Here is an 18,033-nt window from a genome sequence, read left to right as displayed (position 1 = left end):
GCAAAGGTGACGACATGTCATTTCTGCTACACAAATAATAAGTGACACATGCTCTGGCTTGGGCACTGGAAAGACGGCCCTGTCGTTAAAAATACGTGAACAATCATGACTATCAGATTTTGGATCCTGGCACCCATGGAGCAATTTAGGCATTCTGCATATGCTCCTGGACTCCAGCCCTGAAGGATCTGATACTTTCTTCAGGCCTCCATGCATGCATGGGCCCACACACCCTGCCTCCCCATGCATACATTCACTCACACAAGCACAAATGCTCTGTCTTAGGGCTGGTGAAGTTGCCCAGCATGTGAGGCCCTGGGCTGGATACCCAAGTCACGCAAAACCAAATCAAGCTCTGTTTTAGCAAATCGAAGTTAAATTCTCCTTGTCAGGTTCATGAAGTACGAGGCTCCTTTAGAGAACTCTCCCTGGTGAGTCATTGGATAATCTCTAGTAAGTTTGGGTGGAGTTTCAACAAAACTTCCAGGCCTCAAGTCATGTCACAAGAAATAAGCTCTGCCAACTTCCTGAATGGCTCGCAAGGGGACTGGTCCCCATTTGACTCTCGGGATGAGAATTCAGTAGAAGCCCTACTAGTCTTGGGGCTGCATGTAAAAGAATTTGCTAAACTATTTCTGGACTCCTGACCTTAGGCATATGAGATAAAGTGTGAGTATGTGTGTGTTCATGGTCTCACTTGTAGCCCAAGCTGGGCGCAAATTCTCCCTGTGTCTTAAGTTGGCCTTGAACCCTCATTGTCTCAGTCCCCGGATGCTAGACTTACAAAGAACTGCCCCAGCCTTCCTGGCACATGGGCTACCCCACTCGATTAGGTGTGTTGTGAAAACCTCCACCTGAAAAAGCCTTGGGGCCCTCGGGAATGATCCCCGTTGAGGGGATATCTAGTAACCCAGGGTTGGACCTGCGTCCAGGTCTAAGACAGCTTGGAGGAAAAGACAGCATCTTTCACTCGCACCCCTTCAGACACTCGGAACTTTCAAAGCAAATTGTGTACCACCCTTACCAGGCTGCCCGCAGAGGTGGGCGAGCCTGGCCTTGGAGTTACCGTCTGGGCGGGCCCCCTGACTCTCCTGGCTCCGCCGAGCGCCTGGCACACCGCTCTGCTAACCCAGGGTCTCCATGCCAAGCGCCCCCCACCCCACCCCCGGGAGGGAGCCCGGGAGGCCGCGCCTGCAGTTCCCGTGCCGGTCGCGGGGGGCGCTGCGGAGCGAACCGGGGGCGGGGCGGCCGCGGACGGGGCCAACCCGAGCGAGCCCGCCCGCCCGCCCGCCCGCGCCGCGCGCGCCGCCGCTACCTCCGCTGCTCGGCCCGGTCCCGGAGCGGCGCGGCCGGCCCGCGGGGCGCGGAGCCGAGGCCCGCGGGGCGGCCGCATGAAGGACTGCGAGTACCAGCAGATCAGCCCCGGGGCCGCCCCGCCGCCCGCCTCCCCCGGGGCGCGTCGCCCCGGCCCCGGCGCGCCCCCCGCCCCGAGCCCCGGGCCCGCGCCCGGAGCACCGCGCTGGAGCGGCAGCGGCAGCGGCAGCGGCAGCGGGAGCCTGGGCCGCCGGCCGCGGCGTAAGTGGGAGGTGTTCCCGGGCCGCAACCGCTTCTACTGCGGCGGCCGCCTCATGCTGGCCGGCCACGGCGGCGTCTTCGCGCTCACGCTGCTGCTCATCCTCAGCACCACCGTCCTCTTCTTCTTCTTCGAGTGAGTGCCCCCCATCCCCGCTGCGTGCGCTGTGGCCCCCGGCCGCCGCTCCTTCCCGGCCCGCGGCCGTGTACCGTCGGGCCTCCGCCCGCCCTGGACCCCCGCACCCCTCCTCGCCACCCGGACTTGGGGTGCCCGGCCCCGGTCACCGGCCTTTGCCGGGTCCCTCAGGTCCGCCTGCCCCCCTAGCCTTGGCCGGTTCTTGCCTATCCCAGGCTCATTCTGACCCCTCTAGGCGTCTTTTATGCCTATCCTCAGACAACTAAGTTTTTGTGTCCCTTGGCTGTGGACACCTCGCATCTCCTAGGCGGCTTCTCAAGTCCCTCCAAGGTTCTGCAGGGTCCTGGCTCCCTCAGACTGTCCCCCACCCCCGCTTTCCCTCAGTCACGCTCGCCCTAGGCCCCAAGGCATCCTTTCTAAAGCATCTCTGGGCCTCTTAGACTGGCCCTTCCCTCTCCGGCGCTTCCCTTAGTTTCTCCGGAGCTGCTTCCTGACCCTCCCGTACCTTCCTAGAACCCCAGGTGTCTCTCCAACCTTGACCTGGCTCTCTTGCCCCTCTGGACACTCTGGAGCGTCCGTCGGTCCATTCCCCCACCCAGACAGCTGCACCACTCCTTTTCACGAAAGAGACCTTAGCACTTTCACATGACAGGTCTTTATTGCCCTTACGGGCCCTTGACCTTTTTTCTAGTGACCCAGGGCTGGCCTACACGGCATCTCCATCCTAGGACCCAAGGATGGAGGACTGGCTGCTTAGGGCTTTATCAGGGCCACTCATGCATCCAAAGTTCCCACCCCACCCTCAGCCTCTAGCTGGAGCCACCACACCAGCCATGTGACTTTTTGCACGCACCCCCCACACCCACACACGCATGCACACCCACCGGGTGAGCCCCATCTTCCCCTCCTGCTTCTCTCTGTTCTTTGGGGTTGAGCCTAGTTAAGACCTCCGACTCTGGAGCCAGGGAAGCTAGCCTAGCTCCACCTCCCACTAGTTGTGTGGCCTGGGGCAATCACTTCACCCACCCCCTCCCCACTTCCTCCTCGACAGAATGGGGACCCACCTCCGAAGGCTTTATTGAGATTAATACCCAGTCATGCATGTGAGCTTTCAGCTTTTTTCAAATTTATTTATCATTTATTTATTCTTTTGCATGCAAGCTTTTAGCACTTGATGTTGGCAGCTATTAATTCTCTGTTTGCCAAAAATCACTTCCTGGGGGGCATGCGGTTTTCTGAAAGATCAGTTCTCAGGTCACTTTCCAGGACGTGGATTGTGTGTCTGCAACCGCAAGGTGAAGGCTTCCTTCTTTCCCACTGTCCCCCCAAATGCTCTGCGTTTCATACTGGGTCAGGATGGGGAAAGGTCCGGAGTGGTTTACACAGAGAAGCGCTGGGCCCCCAGCGTGGCCCTTAGACAACCAAGTTTCATTTCCACCTTACTAATGCCTCTTGGGTGCTGTAGAAATGCTTTTTCCAGAGCCCTCGGGCCACTCTCCGTGGTGCTCAGGCCCAGGGTTATGGCCCAGGCAGGAGGAAGCAATGCTGGCTGTAGTTGCTCTGTGACCCTTCAGTGTAAGATTTGGATCACGCTTCAGAGCGTGAACTTCTGATGAATGTCTTCATGGCGGTCCTGAGCTGTTCCCAGCCTAGGAGGAAGGGAGGACCGACCATCAGTCAACTTGGCCTTCATCTCTTGTTCTCACTCTTGGGTGGTGACTTTGGGGGCAGGGCTGGGTTACATCCCATAGTCCTGCTGGGTGTTGGGGGCTTGGAGGACTCCAAAGAGGAGCCAGAGCGGTGGACAGGCTTTAGTGAGGACAGGGATGGTAGGAGGCGCTCACTGCTGAGACTGGGGAAGGTTCGGGTTACTCTTGGGGGAGACCCTTCCCGCTGGTTTTGCTTCCCCGTTTGGAGGGTTGTGACACAGCTTCCCAGCAGGCAGGGCTCCCCGCTTCTACCCCACTTCCCACGTTACACAGCAGCCACGGCCCCTTGACACCAGATTTCAGGCTCCCTGCTTCTCCCTCTCGGTGAGAGCCAGAGCTCTGATAATGGCCTCTGCTCGCTCTTAGTCCTCCGGCTCAGTTCTCTCTGCGGAGTTAGCCTCTCAAGCTCATTGACCTGCTGCCTCAGGGCCTGGGCACTGTTTGGAGCACCCTCATGGTTCACTCATTCTTTTCACTGTTTCCCCTTCTGCTAACACACACACACACACACACACACACACACACACACACACACACACACACACACGTTTGGTCATTTTGTGCTTGTCTTTTCCGTGAGCATAGTAAATATCCACACTGCTGTATATTTGGTACCTGGAGCCAGTGCACAGGAGATTCTGGTTGGATGAATGAATGGTCACATCACTTGCTGAGAGTCTTGAGATCCAGCTTGTAATTGGCATCCTGGCTGGATGACCTTGAATCCAGCTGTGGAACTCAGAGCCTAGGACTTGGTGTTGGTGTCTCCCAAGGGCTCTACAAGTCCCAGGCTTTGTTCCCCAGGCTCGCCTTCGCCTTGTACATGAACTAGGTGAGCTGTCCGTCCACACTGACACTGAGAGGGGCTGGTTCTTTTGGAGGCTTAGACATGAAGAGATGAGTGAGCAGAGGGTGGCCCACTTGGAGCCCTTGGCTTTGGCAGGCTCTGGTCCTTAGGGGCAGGCCGCTGCAGGCTTCAGAAGCAGTGTTCACATGCTCTGGCCCCAAGCCTCCCAGCAGATGCAGTGCCCAAGCAGCGACCCCACCCACCACAGCCCCTCTGGCTCCAGTGGAAAGGCAGCAGCTGGCTGCCGTTGGTCAGCGTGAACTTCTCGGTCACGTGAACACTCCTGACCTGTGCTGTCTAGGTTGTTTAAGCTTTCTCAACTTCCTCATGTGTGAAGTTTGGGGCATAAGGTTAGAGGGTCACCGTGAAGACGAGAATGCCTGTACAGTGCTCAGCAGCGTGTCTCGCACATGGTGATTGTTATGTACGTCAGGCATTTAATTGATTAGTTAATTTTGAAACAGGGTCTCACTGTGTAATCCTAGCTGGCCTTGAACTCACATAGACCCACCTGCCTGTGTCTCCGAGTGCTGACTGAGATTAAAGGCATGCCCCACTGTGCCCCCACAGAATTAATGTTTTTAAGATAGCATTCCCTCTGTAGCCCAGATGGGCTTCAAATTCTCAGGATTCTCCTTTCTCAGCCTCTCAAATGCCATGATATTGGCATGTATTTGATATTGTCATCATGACTATTGTTATTATTACTTTGTGCTATGGGGACTGCTGGGGATTGAACTCGGGGCTTTGTGCATGGTAGAGAGTGTTCTGCCACTGAGCTGTATCCCCAGCCTGTAGGTATTAATTATAATGACTTATTGACTAGGGCAGTATCTAGCATATAGTAAATCTTCAGAAGGTGTCAGGTGTTAGGGCTGGAGACAGCAGAAAGGCCAAGTGCTTTCCTAGCATGTACAAGGCAATGGGTTTGGTCCGTAGTACTGAAAAATAAAATATATGGGAGGTACTTTCTCTCCATGAGGGGTGCACCATTTATATGGTAGATATTTCCTGAGTAACATGTGAGGGATGCTGTCTGTGTCCACAGAGAAGCTTGTCACTTAACAGGACAAAGGCAGGTAACAGCCACACAAGCAGTGAACTTTTTTTTTAGATGAGATCTTACTCTATGGTCCTGGCTAGCCTGGAACTCAATGTATAGACCAAACTGGCCTCAAATTCAGAGCTCTGTCTGCTTCTGCCTTCAGAGTGCTGGGATTAAAGGGGTGCGCTGCCATTCCCTAAATTAGTTAATTTTTGTTTGTTTGTTTTGAGCCAGGGTTTGTTTGTGTAGCCTGGCTGCTCACTCTGTAGACCAGGCTGGCCTCGAACACACAGAAATCCGCCTGCCTCTGCCTCCTGAGCACAGGAATCAAAGGTGTGCGTCACCACAGCCCGGCTTGTTTATTTTATGTCTTTGAGTGTTTTATCTGCATGTATATACGTGTACCACGTGGGGAGTTCAGAAGGGGGCATTGGATCCCCTGGAACGGGTATTAGGGATGGTCGTGAGCTATCTATCATGAGGATGCTGACAGCTGAACCTAGGTCCTCTGGGGGGGGGAGGAGGAAGTGATTATAACTGCCAAGCCATCTCTAGTCCCCACAGCTAACATTTTTAATAAATGCTGTACAGAAAATAGTCCTGGGGGAGGACTGCTTTGTGTGAACTGTCAAGGAAGGTCCTCTGAGGAGGAAGAACATTCCAGAGGAAATGAGCAGTGAGTGCAAAGACCCTGAGGTAGGAAAGAGTCACGGCTGTGTAGAAACTGCCGGTGTGATGTTGGGTAGAGGGGGTGAGGAGAGTTTGTAGGTTGAGGCAGGGGAACCTCAGCAAATCTCAGGACAAGGCTGGCCTAGTAGGCTGATGGAGAGTCTGGATCCCATCTGAAGCCATCAGAGGGTCTCAGGCAGGGACCTGACAAGATTGATTTCCATTTGCAGAAGGTGGTTGGCTTTGGAGTGGACCGCAGAGTGACAAAGAAGACCGGCCATAGCGCGCCCCAGTAGGTCCACTTTATCCTGAAGCCATGCCCCCGACCATTACAGCCCTAAAATGGAAGTGAGAGCTTCAGGAGGCACTCGGAAGCTTGTGGTGGGCAGCCTGCCTGCTGGGAGGGAGGAGCAGGGCATCCCACAAGCTGTTTCTGGAACCATCCTGGATCAGCCTGGAGTTAGTGTCTAGGGTGGCAGGGGCAGGGGCATGCTGCTTTCCTTAGCCCTCTCCTCCTCCTTCTGGGTGTGGCTGCAGTATCATCTCCTTCAGGGATCTTTTGTTTGCAGTACACGTCACCACGTGTGGCAGTTCCCTGTTTGTGGGGCTCTCTTCCCCAGTCGACCATAAGCCACACGGCAGAGACTCTCGTCATGGTCATAGCCACGATTCCTGCTGTTTATTGAGAGTGTTGCCTGGCACAAAAAAGAACTCAGTAAATATTTGTAGAGAAGCTTTCTGAGTGAGTGAGTGAGTGAATGAATGAATGAATGACATTGCAACATTGCCATGGATGGTCATCTCAAGTAGCAGCCCCCTTAATTGGCAATGGCTTCCTGAAGTTCTGTGTCTACTAAAAGGACTGAGAGCTGAGGCTGCAGCTAAGTGCTGGGATAGGTCTGGAGAGTGATTAAAAGCACTAGCCGCTCTTCCAGAGGCCTCGGGTTCAATCCTAGCACCCACATGGTCACAGCCATCTCTGACTACCGTTCCAGGGCATCCAGTGTCTTCTTCTGGCCTCTTCAAGCACCAGGCATGCACATGGTGCACAGACATGCATACAAGCAAAACACTATCCATAGACAGGAAATACTAAAATGCTGGGTACTGAGCTGGACACAGTGTTGTGTTCACCTGCGGCCCCAACTCTTAGTAGGAAGATGCCTTGGGTCCAGGGGTTTAGAGCGAGCCCAAGAAGCCCCTGTCCTTCTCTGTTTCCATCTCTGTCTCTTTGTCTCTCTCTTTGGTTTTTAATTACATTTTATTTACTTTGTTGTTGTTTGTTTTTTCCAGACAGATTTTTCTCTGTGTAACAGCCCTGGCTGTCCTGGAACTCGCTTTGTAGATCAGATTGGCTTTGAACTCACAGAGATCTGCCTGCCTCTGCCTCTAGAGTGCTGGGATTAAAGGCGTGCGCCACCACCGCTGGTGGATTTTATTTATTTTGTGTATGTATGCATATGTGTTGCCATGGTGTGCATGTGACCAATAGGACACCTTGTGAGTCACTCTTCTTCTGTCATCCTGTGGGTTCCAGTACCACACTCAGGCCATCGAGCTGGAGAGCAAACATTATATGCTGAACCATCTCAGTGGCCTGGGTTTGTTTTTTGTTTTTTGCTGCCACAAAAAAAAAAATTGAAGGCTAGGTATGGTGGTGTGTGTGTGTGTGTGTGTGTGTGTGTGTGTGTGTGTGTGTGTGTATTCAGGAGGTGGAAGCAGTAAAATCAAGAGTTCAAGGCCAGCTTAGAAAGTTTCAGGCCAATTTGGGCTATCTAGCAAGTTCCTGTTGGAAGGAAGGGATGGAGGAAGAGGGACCTGCCTGCCAGCGTCGGGTGAGGGAGAGTATCTATTGACCTCATCTGACATTGGAAAAGGTCCAGGATTAACTAGTAATGTCTGCTCTGGACACTTACGGGGAGGGGCTGCACTCACCTCCCCTGCCCTCAGGGAGAGGCTCTTTTCAGGAACGAGGTCCCCGGGAGCCCTGGGTAATCTGCATCTCTTCTCTCCTAGCTGTCCCTACCTGGCCCGCGAGCTGACCCTGGCCATCCCCATCATCGCTGCCATCCTCTTCTTCTTCGTCATGAGCTGCCTCCTGCAGACCAGTTTCACTGACCCTGGCATCCTACCCCGGGCGACCATCTGTGAAGCAGCCGCCCTGGAGAAGCAGATTGGTGAGGCTCTTACTCCCAGCCCGTGCTAGCTCCCCAGCCCCACATCCCGGACAGATGTGAAAGGAGGCCTGGTTTTCCCTCCTACAGCCCTTTGCTAGGAATTAAGGAATTGAGCCATGAGCAAGGCAGGCTGGGGCTGACCTGTAGTAGAGGGAGACCAATGAGCAAGCAGGCGAATAAGTAAGCAAGAAATGCTGGCATCCAGGGTGCAGGGCCGCGCTTTGAGCTGCCCTTGCATGTGTGCCTACTGATAGGCCATTAGCCTGTGGGGTCAGTGTTATTACTCTTTTCCTGTTCATTCATTGAAAGGAGACACAGAGAGTTTAAGTACATGGTTCAGGATCACACAGCCGAAGCCAGGTGGCGGTGGTGGTGTGTGCCTTTAATCCCAGAGACAGAGGCAGGCAGATTTCTGTAAATTCCAGGACAGCTTGTTCTACAAAGGGAGTTCCAGGACAGCCAGAGCTACATAGTGAGATCCTGTCTGGGGGGGGCGGGGGGACCTAGCAAAAAAAGAGCGCACAGTTAGTCAAGACCTGTGATGCACCTCCAGGCAGCGGTTGGCCTGAGCCCACTCTTAGGTGTTCATATACCCTCCCCCCACACACAACAAGGTAGCATGAAGTCTAGGCTGGCCTTGAACTCACCATGTAACTGAGGATGGCCTTCATTTCTGATCTGTCTGCCTTCACCTCCTAAGTGCTAGGATTCTAGGCATGCTCCCCAACACTAGGCTAAGTGTCTGTGTACTCTTTACTCATTCAGTCATGAAACATTTATCGAACCCCTGCTGTGCGCCGTGAGCTATTCCAGATGCTGGAGACAGGGAATGAAGGAGACTGACAGTAATCTGTCCTCATGGAGGTCGAGGGGACATTCCAGGGTACAAGAAAGACAGTAAACAAATAAAAAGGATGTTCGGGAAGAGGCACGGGACTTGGGGCTGGCGGGGGTGAGGGGGGTGGGGGTGGGGTGGGGGGCGGGGGCGGGCTCTGAGGGAGGTGGTGTATGAGCGAAGAGGGAGGCATAGGCCTGGGCAGGGGACCAGGCTGGGGGGCAGCAGCATGGAGCATGGACTAGTTTAGCCTAGAGGTCAGGCCAAGCCCTAGATGCTATGTGAGGAAGGAAGGGGTCTGTCTACCGAGGTGAAAACCTGGAGGAGGGAACTCTGGGAGCCCAGAAAAGAACCTGCCCTCCCAGGACTCTGCGTGGCTAGCCCTTTATTCCCCCGAGGAGAGAGCTGTCTGCCCAGGGCCAGGACCTGCATCTCAGCTGGCCCCACCCCAGCTCCTTCCTGCTGAGAAGTGCCTCGGATGTTTGCACACCTCCAGGGTTTCCGGTCATGGCTGGCTCCTTGCCCTAAGAAGGCTGTATACACACAGGCTTTTAACCGCCTAGCTGGCCTGGTGAGATCTAGTGACCTGTAAATGTCAGAGCCCAGCCACATCCATCCCCAGGAATTGTTTTGCTGATTCTGGAGCAGCCAGGGAGGGCCCTGGAGAGGCTACCTCTCAGCTTTGCCTCTGCCTCGGCCCAGGAAGGGGGTGGAGCATGGGGGTGGAGCAACCACACCCGTGGTCTTTCTCTAGAAGCTTCCTTCCCCTTTGCACGGCTCTGGCCTCCCCATGCATCTCCTCAGTGTATGACCTGGGCTGCTCAGCAGCCTCTGGGTTCACGGCCACTTCAGTCAGGCTAATCCTGAAGCAGGATTAGTGTGCAGCTCAGCCAGGCCTCCGTGTCTGGCTGCCTGGAATCCCCTGGCTCCCGAGCTGCGTGACCAGTAACAACAGTAATCCCCATGTTTAGGGAGAGCTGGGGTCTGTGTGTCCAGCACTGTCCACTGTTTTCCCCACAGATCTTCACATCTGCAGAGGGTGACCCCAGATGTGTAACTGTAGACTCCAAGCAAGGGGTCACAGGGCCAAGGGTTGAAGAGAGGGAGGGAGTAGGGGGCCCTCTTCCCACACCCGGGCTTTGTGTTTCGGGATGGCAGCAGGGATACACCCCCTCCATCCTTTATCTCCACTTTAATGTGCTGTATCCTGGGCTAGACCTTCTATGACATTCCCACGGACCTACATGGTGGTCATGATGAAATTGTTCTCTGCTGGGGTGTTCAGGCAAGGGAGATGAAGACATGGGTGTCTGGTTTACCTTATCACCGTGCAGGAAGCTCAGTGGTGTTAGCTGAAGGAAGGGGTGGACGGAAGGATGGCTGAGGAATGAATGGGAGCCTCCGGGAGCTCTATTTGCTGCACTGGGGACATGTGAGAGGTTTTGGTGTCTCCCAGGGAGGACAGGGTGGGTTCATGCAGTTAAATGCCGGCTCTATACAATGCCTCCTGGCAGCCAAATGGATGGCAAGAGTCTTTTCCTTCCTTCCTTTCTTTCTTTCTTTCTTTCTTTCTTTCTTTCTTTCTTTCTTTCTTTCTTTCTTTCTTTCTTTCTTTCTCTCTCTCTCTTTCTCTCTTTCTCTCTTTCCTTCTTTCCCTCTTTCCCTCTTTCCCTCTGTCTCTCTCTGTCTCTCTCTGTCTCTCTCTCTCTCTCTCTCTCTCTCTTTTCCAACACAGGGTTTCTCTGTGTAGCCCTGGCTGCCTGCCCTAGAACTCACTCTGTAGACCAGGCTGGCCTTGAACTCAGATCCACCTGCCTCTGCCTCCCGAGTGCTGGAATTAAAAGCATGCACCACCACCGCCTGGTTGCTTTGAACTTTTTTTTTTCTTTTCAAGACAAGGCTTCTCTGTGTAGCCTTAACTGTCCTGAAACTTGCTTTGTAGCCCAGGCTGGCCTCCTCAGACTCCCAAAGATCCCCCTGCCTCTGCCTCCTGAGTGCTGGGACTAAAGGTGTGCGCCACCACTGCCGGGCTGGATGGCCAGAATCTAAAGATGGGGATCTGATAGGAAGCCTACACTGTGGGGTCGAGGCCAGTGTGAGGTGGAGAGGTCTGACCGGAAGAGCCTTTGGAAGCTAGTTGGGAGGAGTCAGGAGTGTGTTGTGTATGTGAGACTTGGAGAGGGGACGGTTGGTACCCTGTGAGGCTGCGCTTCAAGCAGGAGAACCTGCCTGAAGGGAGCCCTCCAGGCAGATGGCAGGGCAAGAGGCGGAGCAGGAGGGAGCGGGGCCAGGCCCGGGGCCACCGAGCAGGGCCCGTTAGCCGAGCATGCGGAGTGGTGCCGTTAGGAAGCTGTGCTTGAAAGGGTGGTGTGGAGCTGGGAATGAGACTCATCTGAGAACAGCAGAGTCTGAGAGTGGCATCATTGCCACCTGCTTGAATTGTTCCTAGATTTTGAAATGTGGCCAGGAAGCTTCTGTCAGAGTTGAGACACATTTTCTTGAAAGGGTCTAAGGTCCCTGAGCCCTTCTGGCTCTGAGGCGAGTGTTCAAAGGAACAGGAACTGGGGGGGGGGGGGGGGCAGGGCAGGGACTGAGCCTTGCTGCTCCACCAGGGACAGCAGGGGACCAGCTCCTCCCAGTTTGCCCAGCACTAAAACAGAATCTAAAGATGGGGATCTGATAGGAAGCCTACCTACCCTGTGGGGTCCAGGCCAGTGTGAGGTGGAGAGGTCTGACTGGAAGAGCCTTTGGAAGCTAATTGGGAGGAGTCAGGAGTGTGTTGTGTATGTGAGACTTGGAGAGGGGACGGTTGGTACCCTGTGAGGTGGCACTGCACTTCAAGCCTGGATATATATAGACTCAATATACAGACCAGGCGAGTCCCCCCCCCCCTTCTGTCTTCCTGGGTGCTAGGGTTGCAGGCTCCTAGCCCACCTAACTCCCAACTCTTTTGTAAATTTCTGAGTGTTTTGCCTGCGTGAATATATGTGCACCATTCATGTGCATGCCTGGTATCTGCAGAGATCATAAGAAGGTATTGGATCCCTTGGAACTGGAGTTTGGGTGGTTATGGGCTACCGTGTGGGTACTGGGAACTGAACCTGAGTCTCTTTCGAGACTAACATGGCTCTTACCTGCTGAGCCTTCTCTCCAGCCCCTCCCATCATCTCTTTAGTGTTTCCCTTCAGGTGGCTCACTTTGGTTGGTTTGTTTGTTTCTTTGTTTTTGAGATAGGGTTTCCCTGTGTGACAATCTTGGCTGTCCTGGAACTCACCAGGCTGGCCTTGAAGTGGTAGGGACCCACCTGCCTCTGCCTCTGTGAGCTACCACCGCCCTACAAATGGCTCATTTTTTTATGAGACTAGTCTACATAGCAAGTTTCAAACCACCATAGTGAGACCCTGTGGAGTCCCCTCCCAAAAAATAATCACTCTTAAATAAGCCTTATGCTATATAACAATGCTTTAGTCACTGACAAACTCCGTTTATAACTGAGGTCCCCATTAAGCCACCTAATGGAACCAGAGCCTCCTTAGTTTGAGAACTTTCTGTGACATTTGCATGGGGAAATCACCTACGGACACAATGACGTATTTCTTGAAACTACTTTTATGTGACATGTGACTATACATTTTAAAAGAGAAATTTATGTAGGCCCCGTGAGGACAAAGCCAGGCTTATTTGCTGTGCATGGACCGTGATCACGTAAGAGACAGCTAGGATGCAGGGTTCCTGGCCATTATGGCGGCCGTTGAAGCAGGTACCTGGAGGTGTGTGAGGTTCTCGGTGTAGGCGGAGATTTTCCCTTTGCTGGAGTAGAAGGATGGAGACTGGAAGGGGAAATAACTTTCTCGACCATGATTCTCAAGCCTAGCGCAGGAAACTCCCTGCGGGGGCAGAGCCACCAGGAGGCCAGCAGCAGCCTCCCCACTTCCTCCCCCCACCCCCATCCCAACGATGTGGGACCTCAGGGCCCCTGGGCCTTTTCCTTTGCTTGCCCTGTTCCCCTCCTGGGCGCCGCCCACCCATCCCTGCTGAGCTGGTGTCTGATTCTATCAGGTATATTGCCACTTTGTGTTTTATTTTAATTTGGGGGTTTTGGTTTGTTTTCGTTTTGTCTGGGGGGGGGTCTTATGTAGCTCAGGCTCACTAAAGATGATCTGGAGCGTCTGATGCCTTCACCCCCAGGTGCTGAGGTTACTAGGGTGGGAACCACTGCACCCAGTTCACATGGCCCCGGGGATCAGAGTCAGGCTTAGTTAGGCAAGCACACTACCAGCTGAGCTTACCTCCCCAGCCTGGGTTTAGGTTTTGAGACAGAGTCTGGGGTAGCTGGGCTGGCCTTGAATTCCCAGTCCTGCCTTCACTCCCCAGTTGCTAGGGGCACAGGTATGTGATGTCTTACCTGGCTCTCTTCTCTATTCCTGGTGGTGTTTGGGGTATTTTGTTTGTTATTTTTATTTTGTTTTGGTTTTTGAGACAGCATCTCCACCATGTGTTAGCCTGTCCTGGAACTCGCTCTGTAGAGCAGGCTGGTCTCTAACTCACAGAGAGCTGCCTGCCTCTGCCTCCTGAGATTAAAGCCATGTCCCGCCACACCTGGCTTTTCGGTATTTCCCTTCCCGTTAGATGGGTAATGTGCTGATGTGGTTGTTACAAGGTTTGTGGGGGGCATGTATTACACAGTGGCGAATAACCAATCATCATGCTCATGACATCCCCCCCCCCCAGAAAAAGAGCTCTATTCTTTGTTTGTGTGTTTGTTTTTTGAGGTAGAGTCTCACTGTGTAGCTCTGGCTGTCCTGGAACTCGCTCTGTAGACCGGGCTGGCCTCGAGCTCACAGAGATCTGCCTGCCTCTGCCTCCTGAGTGCTGGGATTAAAGGTAGAATCCACCACACCCAGTTTCTGTATTCTTTTTTTAAAAAATATTTTATTTTATTATTTTATGCACATTGTTGTGAGGGTGTGAGATCCCTTGGAACTAGAACAGACAGTTGTGAGCTGCCATGTGAGTGCTGGGAATTGAACCCGGGTCCTCTGGAAGGGCAGCCAGCTCCCTTAACCTCTGAGCCATCTCTCTAGCCCCGCTTCTGTATTCTCAAGATTATAGACACCAACATCGGAGTAGCTATGGGTTGAGCTTTAATAAAATGCCGTCTCTTGTTTGTGTACAGTCTTACAAGACTCCTACTGCCCATTTTAAAGCAAAGAAACTGAGGTTCTAAACGCTGACAGGCAGCCATGCCACGTTTCAAGAAGAAATCAAACTGGTCCCAAGTCACCCCATGGCGTCAGTGGCATTGACTCACTCCTTTCTCCGTGGCCACACAGTCACAGCCTCTGTGTCATCTTCCTGTGTGTCCCCCCCCCCCCTTGCACTAAGCTTGGTGGGTGGCAGGGCTCCCTCAACCTTAGGGATGAACAGAAGTGGTCATGTGGAGATTACAGAGACCAGAACTTGAAGGTTGGTTTATGGTTAGCCTTGAGCTGGTGCTGGGGACAGGTGCTAACAGCTGTGGTGACAGCTGGGTGGCAGGCAGGCAGGGCCTCCCTTCCTTAAGCCTTCTCTGGAGTTGAGACCAGTGGTAGACCACCTGTGTGTGAAGCCAGGGCTCCACCTCTAGCACTACGAAGGGAAAGCCTTTCCAGTAGCCCAGGCCCGCCCTGCCCTGGTGGAGTGAGGTCTTGGTCCACACCAGTACTGGCTCCCATTGACAGTCCCAGCCAAAAAAGCTACTTTGAAGGTGTGGTGGGTCCTGGCAGTACCTCAGGCAGGAGGAAGCTGTGGGGAGGTCATCTGCTTCTCACAGCCGTGCACACATGGGGAGAGGCGAGCCCCAGTTCTTGAAGTGACTTCCTCTAGAGTTTCCTGTCTAGAAGGTGCACTGGCCAGGGTGCTCACCAGTGTGTGGGCATCTGTTTGCTTTCCTGGGGAAGAGTTGGTCATACAGAAAGCTCTGAGATGCTTCTAGAGGCCCAGCCAGGAAGTATTCCTTTTTCTTTTCTTTTTTTTTTTTTTTAGATGGAGTTTCTCTGTGTAGCCTTGGCTGTCCTGGAACTCACTCTGTAGACCAGGCTAGCCTGGAACTCACAGAGATCCGCCTGCCTCTGCCTTCCAAGTGCTGGGATTAAAGACATGCGCCACCACTGCCCGGCCAGGAAGCATTTCTTAACCACTTCCTTCTTCCTTTAGTGAGTATTTTTTTCCCTCAGGTGGTGGCCAACCTTGCTGTGAAGCGAGGCCTTGTCTCACACCCTTGCATGAGGATGATTTGTCTGCATGTCTGTCTGTGCGCCATGGGTGTCCAGTGCCCACTGAGATTAGAAGAGGGCAGTGGATCTTCTGGGACAGGAGTTATAGGTGGCTGTGAGCCACCATGGGTGCTGGGAATGGAACTCAAGTCCTCTGGAAGAGTAGTCAGTGCTCTTAACCACCGATAAATATATATTACTGTGGTGTGCCAAGCAGGCATAGAGTGAGCAGACATTTCTGGCTCATCTATCTGTATGGGTCCCTTACCCACCACACCCAGGCCTGTACAGTATCTTGCATGTAGTGAATGCTTGTGTGTGTGAAGGAATGGATGCCTTGGGAGACAGAGATTCTGATCTCAGCCCCGCCTTCTAATCCGGGTTAATTTGGTTTCGCATCTGCAGAATGTGGCCTTGTGTCCTTGCCCAGCCTGCATACTCTGATTCAGGGAGATGGTCTCAGTGCACCTTGGTAATCATGTTTCCCTCTGGACCCTTGACAGACTGAGCTTTTGGTCCGGAGTAGCGGTGGACTGCTTCCCTTCTCTGTCACGGCTCTGGAGGGCAGGGAACCTCACTCCCAGAGACTGGAACAGGCTGCTAGGGCTCCTCCCTACCTTGTGGGAGAGACCAAGGTTCCCGTATGTCCTGAGGAGGATCTCTGGGATCTGGTGAGATTCCCAGGAGGGTCTCACAATACTGAAGAGGGCCTGGATGTGCCCTTCACTCCCAGAGGTTTCTTTATAACTCACTATGTGTCTGTGGTGTTCCTATAGCAACAATAGTAGTGTCAGCTTCTACTTACAAGGCTCAGCATCCCTTACCTGAAAATCCTAAATGCTTCAAAATCTGATACCCAACCAGAAAATTCCACAGCAGACCTCACCCAGCAGATTGCAGTCAGAACACAGGTGCACTAAAAATATTCCATAAATTACGTCTGAAGCCAGGTGAGGTGGCTCATACTTTAATCCCAGCAGAAGCAAGCTGGTACCGCTCTGCGAGTTCAAAGCCAGCCTACAAAGTGAGATCCAGACCAACCAGGGCTACCTAGTGAGATCCTGTCTCAAAACAATAATGAAAAAAAAAATTGCCTTCTGGCTATGTGTAAAAGACCTGTATAGACCCCGTATGTAAGAGAATTTCACGTGTGGCTTGCGTTCCACTCTCTATACATGCCATTATGTATATGTAGATATTCTAAAATCTGAAAAATGCCCAAATCTAAAACACTTCTGGTTCCCAGTATTTCAGATAGGGGTGCATAGCCTCCCCAAGGCTCTTGCTAAATGCTAGACATGGTGTTGACCCCACTTAGTAAATTCTTAGCTCGTTCTCCCAGCAACCCTGGGGGGTGGAGTCAGTTCTGTTCCGTTTTATTGATTTCTTTGGATCAGAGAAGCCGAATGGTTTGATCTGCCTACCTCAGTAAGTGGTTGGGCAGAGATGTGTAGCCATGTATCTTACCAGCTTGAAAGCTCCTGTACAGGACAGGGAGACAGCAGTGGGCAGCTGGCCAGCGCTGGAGCCCCGGGGCAGTGGTCAGGACCTGGGGTCTGGTGTGGAGCAATGCCAGGAACTTGGAAAGAGCTGGCCTTTTACCTGCTGGCATGTTCTGGCCCGTTGGTCAGGACCAAGGTCAGTGACTCACGGGCCACCAGCATTGTGCCTCAGGCGGCCTGTACTTCTCCCCGCCTCATCACGGCAGAGAGCATGGGACCACCTGGTCTCTGTTTTACTGAGGGAGAAGTGAAAGGACTTCCTTCGTAACAAGTAGAATTCCAGGCGGGATTCAAGCTCAGTGTTCTCAGACTTGTGAGCCCGGGCCTCTGGGTTCTCCTGTGAATATCTAAGTAGGTACCTCCCAACCGTCCAGTCTGGTCTTTATACCCTTATAGCCTTGGGCATTGTGGTGCTCATCTGCTTCTGTGAGGCAGCGGTTAAGTACCCAGAAGCACCTGCTCCTAAGTGGAAAGGTCAGGACTTGAACTCCCAGCCTGCCTCAACCTTAAAGCTTGTCTTCTTCCTCAGCTCTCTGCCTCCTAGTTCTTAGCCCCAGGACTGCCCTTGTTTTGCCTTGTTACAGTCTAGCTCGAGGGAGGAGCGCGCACACACACACACACACACACACACACACACACACACACACACACACACAGGTCCCACTACAGCATCACGCAGTGACAGGTGTGGTGTGAGGAGCAGGAGTCTACAAAGCCTGAGGTGGCTGCCAAGGGTCATGGAGAGGTTGGGCTTTGGTGAAGCCTGGTGAGAGAAGAAAAAGGAAGTGCTAGGGTTAGGGTGTCCTGGGGCCAGAGAAGGACATCCAAAGCAGCAGCAGCAGCCTGTTAGGGAAGGGGTGTGGGAGAAAGGCCCTGAACACCCCTGCAGGAGTTGGTTCTTTGGGCTGTGGATGTAGCTAGTGGCCTTGCAAGCACTTCCCTGGGATGTAAAAGGTATTGATTGGATTTGATTCTCCAGTACCCCAAAGAGAAAAAAGTGCTGGGTCCACACACACTTTTAATCCCAACACTTGGAAAGCAGAGGTAGGCAGATCTCTGAGTTCCAGGCCAGTTAGGAAGGGAGAGAGGGAGGGAAGGAGAGAGAGAGAGAGAGAGAGAGAGAGAGAGAGAGAGAGAGAGAGAGAGAGAGAGAGAGAAAAGAAAGAAAAGAAAAGAAAAGAAAAGAAAAGAAAGGGGCTGGAGAGATGGCTCAGAGGTTAAAAGCCCTGGCTGCTCTTCCAGAGGTCCTGAGTTCAACTCCCAGCAGTCACATGGTGGCTCACAACC

The 18,033-nt window shown here is 53.2% G+C and overlaps 1 protein-coding gene and 1 pseudogene across 6 annotated transcripts in view; one reads left to right on the top strand and one right to left on the bottom strand.

Annotated features, from left to right (window-relative positions):
• The first annotated feature begins 1,321 nt into the window (after nucleotides 1-1,321).
• Nucleotides 1,322-18,033, top strand: part of Zdhhc18 (zDHHC palmitoyltransferase 18) — a 34,369-nt gene continuing 17,657 nt past the window's right edge. For 3 of the 6 annotated variants that reach the window (XM_076565352.1, XM_076565351.1, XM_076565353.1), the window contains exons 1-2: nucleotides 1,326-1,708; nucleotides 7,995-8,155. In XM_076565352.1, coding sequence (XP_076421467.1) covers nucleotides 1,392-1,708; nucleotides 7,995-8,155 — 478 coding nt within the window. In that variant the 5' untranslated portion in view covers nucleotides 1,326-1,391. Of the gene's footprint in view, nucleotides 1,709-7,994; nucleotides 8,156-18,033 lie in introns of all 6 variants that reach the window. The other 3 variants (XM_076565349.1, XM_076565350.1, XM_015994508.3) reach the window with 3 other exon arrangements.
• Nucleotides 13,614-13,729, bottom strand: LOC121827781 (small nucleolar RNA U13; annotated as a pseudogene).

Source organism: Peromyscus maniculatus, chromosome 2 (assembly GCF_049852395.1).
Source record: "Peromyscus maniculatus bairdii isolate BWxNUB_F1_BW_parent chromosome 2, HU_Pman_BW_mat_3.1, whole genome shotgun sequence".
Taxonomy (NCBI): domain Eukaryota; kingdom Metazoa; phylum Chordata; class Mammalia; order Rodentia; family Cricetidae; genus Peromyscus; species Peromyscus maniculatus.
The sequence above is the reverse complement of the archived record's forward strand: the minus strand, read 5'-3'. Positions and strand labels throughout refer to the sequence as shown.